The following is an 8,413-nucleotide window of genomic DNA, read 5'->3' on the forward strand; positions in this document are numbered from 1 at the left end:
AAAGGGCCAGTTACACCCCCTTTGCCTCATAGGAAATGGTGCCAGAGATCCTGGATGTTTGTGTGGAGAAACGTGTTGTGGGATTTTCTGTGCCTTAAAGACTTGAGGTTGGATAGTAGTAGACAAATCATAACTGTCCTTCCAGCTGGTAGTTAGGAGCAGATAAGAAAAAATTCACTGTGCTGCAGAAATCTACCCTCAAAATGACTGCTACATATTCCCATTCCCTGTAAAAATAGATAACATGGACCAGAATTACTCCACAGGCCATGAGAATTGCTCATGGGCAGGAACAGCTTTTGGCATCGTTACAGGAGGGTTTAGCACAAACCTTGAGTCCTCCTGTGACCTGCACTGACCCAAGAGCTGCTTCCAGATCCCATCAGTGCAATGCTCACCTCGTGTGAGGCTCTTGCTGGGGTGTGGTAGAGGATTTGTGAACACTGTGTACACTGTGTTAATTTTAACAGCACTGGGGAAAGCCTCATGGTTCATATGCCAAGCTAGAATCTGTTCTCTGACAGGGATCAGAGTGCACAGAGAAAAACATCTCCAAGACCTTAGTGTGTCTTCTGCACAACCACCTAAAGGGTCTAGCGAAGTCATGCCCACGTTTGAGATGCATGTACAAAATGCTGCATCTTCCCCTGATGGCAACAGGAAGGGAAGTGGGTGGGGAACAGAGGCAGAGAGGGAGGCAGATCCAGATCCAGGCAGACACCCTGCTGATAGCTCTGGAGAAGGAACTTCAGTGAGCGAGAGTGGGTACGATGCTGGGTCAAAGACAGGCAGAAGCTGGGACGAGTCAAAGGCAGAGTATGGAGAGCGAGGAAGCAAGGGTTAGTAAGAGGTTAGTACCTCTGTGTGCTGAGCAGTATTTAATCCTGCCTTTTGGACTCCAAAACAGGGCCCAGGCTAGTGATGTGTTGCTTTTACATAGATTTGGGTTCCAAATTAAACACAGAGGGTGAAGCTCTGAGGGCCTGCAAATTTCTTGGCTCAATGATTTAGGCTGCTGAGTGTTGGGCAAAGGCTGTATCACCACTTGCTGTGGGGCCTGGGAGCTGTAGGAGCACAAGAACCTGCTCATGGATTCCTTCTCACTCTTTGGCTCCTCCAGGTCTTTCAATTTGACACCATTTCGGAGAAGACATCTGATCAGATCCACTTCTTCTTTGCCAAGCTGAACTGTCGGCTTTACAAGAAAGCCAACAAATCCTCAGAGCTGGTATCAGCCAACCGCCTCTTCGGGGAGAAATCTTTGGTCTTTAATGAGACTTACCAGAACATTAGTGAAGTAGTTTATGGAGCGAAACTCTGGCCCTTGAACTTCAAAGTGAGTTGGAACTGCTCAGGATTTCTCTTTGGTCAGTTGGTTGTTTTCCCCCCCACCATGCTTCTGCTTTTGCTGCATCCCTGTCTTTTGCCCACTGGGAATGCCATGATCCGAGTGTGTGGGACATCAGTGAGGGCAGGAGAGTGTATGAGATGCAGCTCCTATCCAAGCTTGCCTTAACCACAGTCACTTTCCACCTTCTCATTTCTAAATGCCACAGCACTGTGCTGGGAGCAGCGTCCTCCCCAAGCACACACCCTGTTAATCTGCCTCCTGCAGAAGGGATAAAAAGAGGTGTTTAAAACCCTTGACTTAACCTTTTTTGGGGGTCTTTTCCTTCAGGAGAAACCAGAACTTTCCAGGAAGATCATTAATGAGTGGGTGGCTAATAAGACAGAGAAGCGTATTACAGAAGTGATCCCAGAAAGAGGCATTGATGACCTCACCGTCCTGGTCCTGGTCAACACCATTTATTTTAAGGTATAGCTAACAAAACTGGGGGAGCAGCCCGTTTCACTGCAGGAAACAACGATGCTCATGTTTGTCTCTGTCCTCCCCATCTCCCTTTTAGGGCCACTGGAAATCGCAGTTCCCTGCTCCAAACACAAAACTGGATTTATTTCATAAAGCTAATGGTGAGACCTGCAAAGTCCCAATTATGTACCAAGAGTCCAAATTCCACCACGCGTTCATCCCCCAGGACAAAGTCCAGGTGCTGGAGCTGCCTTACAAAGGGGACGATATCACCATGGTGCTGGTCCTGCCCAATGCTGGGACGCCGCTGGTGGAGGTGGAGCGAGACCTGACATCGGAGAAGCTGCAGGACTGGATTGACTCCATGAGGGAGGTCTCTCTCTTTGTCTACCTCCCTCGCTTCCGTGTTGAGGACAGCTTCAGTGTCAAGGAGAAGCTGAGAAAAATGGGGCTGGAAGATCTCTTCAGTCCGGAAAATGCCAGACTCCCAGGTCAGATGTGGAGATGGGGTGGTGCAGGGTGGAGGTGAGGGGGTAACCATCCTTCCACAGGAGCCAGGGCAGTAAGAGCAGCAGCATGTGAGGAATGAGCACATGAAGGTGTTCAGATACCGCTGCAGTCAGTGATGGACTCTGTGGTCAAGTCCCGTCGTGGACACACAGCCCTGCTCTGCACTAAGGGCACGGGAGTTAATCAAGTGCAGTTGGTGAAGGATATTTGTGTTTTAGGGCAGACGTGCCTTCTGCTTGAACACAAGCCATGAAGGATGGAAGTGTGTTCTCTCTTGGGCTGTTGTCTAAAAACAGTTTTAACTGTCTCCATTTTGTGTTTCAGGCATCATTGCAGAGGGCCGTACAGACCTGTATGTGTCGGAGGCATTCCACAAAGCGTTCCTTGAGGTAAGCCTTGTTTTGTCCCCTTTTTTTTTTTAAAAAAAAAAAAAAAAAAAAAAAAAAAAAAAAACCAAACATGAAGTGTAAGGAAAATGTAGCTCTGAAGCCATGGTGTTCACTTCCTCGGTGGGGCTCTGAGGGGAGGTGGGATCTTGGCACCCACCTCCCATGGGGAAGGAGGGAAAGCCCTCTACACACTGCACAACGTCCGTATTTTAATCCCACCTTCTCTTTTGGTTGGCAGGTGAATGAAGAAGGCAGTGAGGCATCGGCTGCTACCACTGTCACTGTCTCTGGCCGTTCCTTCCCCATGAACAGAATAATTTTCAACGCCAACAGGCCCTTCCTGCTTTTCATCCGGGAAGCTGCCCTCAACACCATCATCTTCATGGGCAGAATAGCTGATCCTTGCTCCTAAAGGGGCTGCCAGGGCCTCGCTTCTCCCTTCTCTGCCCCTGGAAAAGGGACAGCAGGGCATTGCCACAAAGCCCGGGCTGCTCCTGGGGTGGTTGGTCTTACAGTTTGGTGCAAGCTGCAGGGAGAGACTGTACCCTGCTGGGCTGCTACTGCTCCTCCTTGCTGTGTCAGGTGAGGGGGCTCAGAGGGCCCCTCACCTGCTCCGTCCTTCATTCAAAGAGAAGCTGAATTTTTTCCAGCATCAATAATTTTGTGGCACCCAAATCTGAGTCCAGTATTGCTGTTGTTCTTATATCCAACCCTCAGGCCTCAAACTGTAACTCTGATCCCCTGGTACATTAAAAACCTCTAGATCTGTATGTAACAAACTGATCTCTGAATGGAAAGTTTTCACTAAGCCACTTCCTAGACTTACTTAAACTTTCCTTTTTCCACAGACAGACCCTTTCCCACATGCCCCAGTCCCACCAGCACAACCCCATGCTGGAAGGGTCATTGGTACAGCAGCAGCCAGATGGCACGTGCCAGCTGGGCCAGAAACAGCTCTGTGTGGAACCGCTGGTAGGTGGCAGAGCTGCCGAGCACGGGAGCACTCTGCTTGCCCACAGCTCTGGTGTATCTCACGTGTTCAAGTGCTGAGCAGTCACTAGTGAAAGCCTTGTGCAGCCAAGGCTGAGAATTTGTCTTTGAGTAGTGAGATTTAAAACAGCTCCATGCTAAAAGTTCAAAGCCAGGGTGTCTGTGAACTGTGACAATGCCCAGGTAAGGGAACCAATATCCATAACTTCATTAAAAATCTCTTATTTCACCTGCAAGTTTACTCCTAGAGCTGAGGTGTCCTGCCCTGCTGCCATGCTACACGTGTGATCTGACCTCTGGTCCACCCAAGGTGGCCACGCTCCTGTAGGACCTCTGACAGGGTTGTCTTCAAGATGCAGAAGAAAATGTGGTGAGCTTTCCTCTAAGATTTCTGTGTTTAGGGCAGGTGTTTACAACCATGTTACAGAAGCATTGTGTGCAGACAGCTGCTCAAACACCAATAGCTGCCACTCCCCAGTGTGCCATTTACTCTGGGTTTTGTAGGACCAGTGAAAGACCTGCCTTTATAAAGGCTTCCTCTCAGCCAGAGCAAGGCAGGCAATAAGGGAGTTAAACTAGATTTGCCAGGCACTGGAAGAGCTGGTGTGAGAAGATGTTTGGTCACTCAGTCCCTAGTTTTGGAAGCGGTTTTGCAGGACTCTCTCCTGTTCCCCAGTAGGAAGGGTTGAGCATCTCTGTCTGTGGTGCCAGTGGTGCGTGGTGTGGACACGGAGAGTCACCTCCTCTGTTGTATCACAGGGTTGTAGCAATCAGTCCCTTACACACGAGACCTGTAAAGCACTTAAAGAATCATACTGGTTTGGGTTGGAAGGGACCTTAAAGCTCATCCAGTTCCAACCCCCCTGCCATCAGCAGGGACACCTTCCACTAGACCAGGTTGCTCAAAGCCTCATCCAGCCTGGCCTTTAACACTTCCAGGGAGGAGCAGCCACAGCTTCTCTGGGCAGCCTGGGCCAGTGTCTGACCATCCTTGCAGCAAAGAATTTCTTCCTCAGATCTCATCTCAATCTCCCCTTTTCCAGTTTGTCATCCCTTGTTCTATCCTTTTATCCTTCTATTCCCCTCGTTATCCTTTTTTGTGCTGACATGCTTGCCTGGAGTAACACCTCAGAAAGCAGCTGTGTATGTAATGCAGAAGCTGGGGCTCTGAAAGAAGAGGGGGAGCATTTTGGAAATCACTAGGAGTTCAGAAAGCAGCTCTTCCTCCCCTGGCCTACTCTGGCACTCACCACTGTGTTTTTCTTGCTGGACCCTGTCTTCTGCTTGCTTACCTCTTTGTGCAGCTCCAGAAACTGACTATCTCCTCCTGTGACCTCTGCCTTTGCGCTTGTACTCTGGGCTCTGGAGGTGGGTGCAAGGGGAGAGCTGAGGCAATGCCCAGGTCCTTCTAGCCTGGCATGGAACCAAACCACTTCACCCACCATTGGCAGCCAGGAAAGCTGCAACAGGCACCGGGTGGTCGGCTGGCAGCGAGAGCGTAGTGAGACTGAAAAGGGCTGAGCTTGCAGAAGTGATGAGACAAAGCTCATAAAAAAAGGACAGAAGTCATCTAAGAGGCCAGGAGAAGCAGCCTGGACAGCCCAGCCTCCCCCATATTGTGAAGCAGAGCTGCATGCAGCAGGGACCAGGCTCTCACAGCGTGGTGGATTTTCAGAGAACATCAACGTCAGAACAACCCAGTCAGCTACAAGACACAGACAAGGAGCTGAGTATTAAACCATTTAATTCTCAAACCACTCACATGCATAATGTTCTTTTACACAGTGTTAAAAGAAAGAAGAAAATGCGATTCATTTTTTTGTTTGTTTTGTTTTGTTTTAATACAAACAGAATTTCAAGTATACATTTATAGAATTTTCAAAGATTCCTACCCAAGTTGCTAAAAGTTTTCATTCACATTGTTCTTAAAGCTGTCCAACGAGAGCGCTTTTTGCTAAACTGCTTTCAATGCAATTGTCCACTCCCCTCTACCTTAGTTTTATTTCCCCTCTTCCCCAGCTCTGGTTCTCTCACCACTCTTGCCTGTCCCCCTTGCTCCAGCAGTACTGGCTGTCCCTGTATGCCATCGGCCACACAAGCCTGTGGCCTCTCCAAGGAGCTGCTGCTGGAAGAGGAAAAGGGAAGTGATGGTGGAGGACCGGCTTGGGAACAGCTTGTGAAATCATTTACGAACAGTCTGATATTCACAAGTTACACACAGCAGGCTCACGCTTCAACCTACTGCAGACTAGTCTGAACACTGACTTTTATTTTTTTTTCCTTGAAATAAGGATTGCAACCCCCCCCCAAAAAAAAAGAATAATTAGTACAGCAGGAAACTTCTTAACTGTGAAAGTAAGTCTTGAGTGTTAGGACACCTGTCCTAAAAAGTTTGATTTATAGGTCAATGGCTGAAGGTGACAGCACAATTCTTCTGACAAATGGTTACTCTGCAAACCAGCTCGGAGCAGAGTCAATGTGGGACAGACAAACTTGGATAAAAAAAACTAAAAACCAAACCAAAACACAACAAACTGAACTGACTAGAGCTCCATATCCACGTGATGGAAAAAAACCCCACAACCCCAGTAAGAACCTTGTCGTGGCTTTATGGGCCACCCGCTGTGTCACAACTGGGGTTGAAATATTCTTTACAAGAGAGGGTGGGTTTTTCTTGACTGATGACAAAAGTACTTGAACAGGCTGACACCTGCCAGTCCTGTTGGTGCTACAGCACGGCTGAGCTGCAACCAGGGTGGCGGTGGAAGCTCCTGTCGGTGTGTGGGCAGGGGCAGCGCCAGGCCGGGAGGGCAGCGGGAGCGGGAGGTAGAGCTGTGGTAGTTTTCGGGTGCCGATGGCAACCCAGGGTCCGGCAGCATCGCTCCCTCCTGGGGCTCTGGCTGACAAGAAGCCACCTACCTGTACAGCTGTGTCAAAAGCCAGCGACAGCCATACTCATCTTATGATTTAAAGTGCATTTCTTCAGTAAAGGGTTTATCTTTTTTTTAATATTTTTTTTTTATTATTTTTTTTAAAGAGGAACCTATTTAAAGTGCTGTTCTAGTTTGGAAAGGGACTCTGTTTAGAAAAAAAAGAAATGGCACCTTTTCACGTGAGAGATCTGCTCTCTGTAGATGTGTATATATACATAGATAAACTTGCAGAGTCAGATCTGCTGACTAATGACTGACATATAAAAGTGTTTTATTTTTTTATTGTATTTTATTGCTTTTTTTACTGCTGCCTGCTCCTTTGGACATCTCTCTCGATGGATTCTCCTCTGACCTTCCACACTGTTAACTAATTTCCCAGTGCAGGAAGTTGAGCCCGCAGCCTCGCTGCTCTGGCCAGCAGGACACGCAGAATACGTGAAGTAACGAATCCACCCTCATCTGTCACAGCCCCAGAGCGAACCCACAAGGGTCACAGCGAGAAACTGGCAGCAAAGAGGGACGGCAGATCCCGAAAGGTTTCCCCCTGCTCCTGCCAGATGCCATTTTCAGTAAGAGTCACTTTACAGAGCAGACCTGCATTTCTGAAACATAGAGGTAAGGAAAACAAATCTGTTTTAATGAAAGCTTTGCTGATAGAGTGTGTAGTGTGGTAACCTCAGCACTCCAAGAGAGAGAGGTAGTTACTGTCCTGTCAATCTTCTGCTGCTTTAATGCAACTCAATTTCTGGAGTGATTGCTCAAAAGAAAAGAAAAAAAAAAAAGGGGAAAAGGAAAAAAAAAAAATCCTGTGCTCTTTATTAAAAGTTATCCCAGTTAAATCTTTCTGTTAAAGACATACTTGACCATTCCCTCTAAGAGGCTTTTATCTTTTTAGGAGTTGATTGTCAGTTTAGTTCATTACGAAATCAAATTTGATGAGCAAATTGCTATACAAAGCCACTTAGGTTGTTAACTCTTGGTACGATACTCTTGCACTGCTCTGCGAGGAAGTGCTCAGTCCTCAGTGCCCTGTTTGGGGGTCATGGTTCAGCTGAACAAGGCCCTCGGTCACAGCATCACTGCGTGACGGCACAGGACAGCGTTTTGTGCTCTGAGCAGTTTTAATGGAAAGGTTAAAAAGAACTACGGGTGTTATATTCACAGTGTTGTACAGGAAAGAGGGGAGGGGACACCAGGGAAAGGAAGGGACAGAGGGCAGATTTGGGGACAACTAGGGCACAGGTTGTGGGAGCTTCAGCTAGCGTTTAAGATACCAGAGGCTTAGGGGAAAACTGCATCCGTTCCCTTCCCTTTTCAGACAAAAGCAGTACTTTCACAGATACTACACTTGATCTTAGCCAAAAGGCCGAGAAGCGACTAGTTGACTAGTTTGCTTTCATTTCTCTGAGCTAACCTCTGATACAGTCTTCTCTCGTCCTTTGCTACCCCTCCCTGTACGCCTGGGGCACAAGGTGAGGAACACAAGAACATACAGCTGCAGATTATTCTCTTTCTAACTTAGCTTTTAATAAAGCTTATGCAGAAAAGTCCCTGTCTTGCTACCGAGAAGGATTACTCTTGCATCCCTTGGCCTGTCCTAACTGTCAGCAATGTGACATGCACAAACACTAAAGAAATGTGTTAGTTGAATGACAACACTCGCCTTTTGCTTCCAAGTATTTCTCACAGTTACTTGCCCTGTGACAAGGCAGCCGTGGAAGCTGTCACACATCAGCTTTCTGCCCAGGCAAGAACTTCAGGGGAGCCAAAAGGAACTAGTC

At 47.8% G+C, this 8,413-nt stretch overlaps 1 protein-coding gene and 1 non-coding gene across 2 annotated transcripts in view; one reads left to right on the top strand and one right to left on the bottom strand.

Moving 5' to 3' along the window:
* The window catches only part of SERPINC1 (serpin family C member 1), a 6,481-nt gene extending 2,997 nt beyond the window's left edge, over positions 1-3,484 (top strand). The window contains exons 3-7 of the mRNA XM_010172285.2: positions 1,121-1,336; positions 1,679-1,816; positions 1,908-2,301; positions 2,645-2,709; positions 2,948-3,484. Coding sequence (XP_010170587.1) covers positions 1,121-1,336; positions 1,679-1,816; positions 1,908-2,301; positions 2,645-2,709; positions 2,948-3,121 — 987 coding nt within the window. The 3' untranslated portion in view covers positions 3,122-3,484. The remainder of the gene's footprint in view (positions 1-1,120; positions 1,337-1,678; positions 1,817-1,907; positions 2,302-2,644; positions 2,710-2,947) is intronic.
* A 4,423-nt stretch (positions 3,485-7,907) lies between these two features.
* Positions 7,908-8,010, bottom strand: LOC114818752 (U2 spliceosomal RNA). Its single transcript, XR_003766253.1, has one exon. It is a non-coding gene; the product is annotated as a U2 spliceosomal RNA (small nuclear RNA).
* Positions 8,011-8,413: the final 403 nt, after the last annotated feature.

This window comes from Antrostomus carolinensis, unplaced genomic scaffold (genome assembly GCF_000700745.2).
Source record: "Antrostomus carolinensis isolate BGI_N321 unplaced genomic scaffold, ASM70074v2 scaffold30447, whole genome shotgun sequence".
NCBI classification, from domain to species: Eukaryota; Metazoa; Chordata; class Aves; order Caprimulgiformes; family Caprimulgidae; genus Antrostomus; species Antrostomus carolinensis.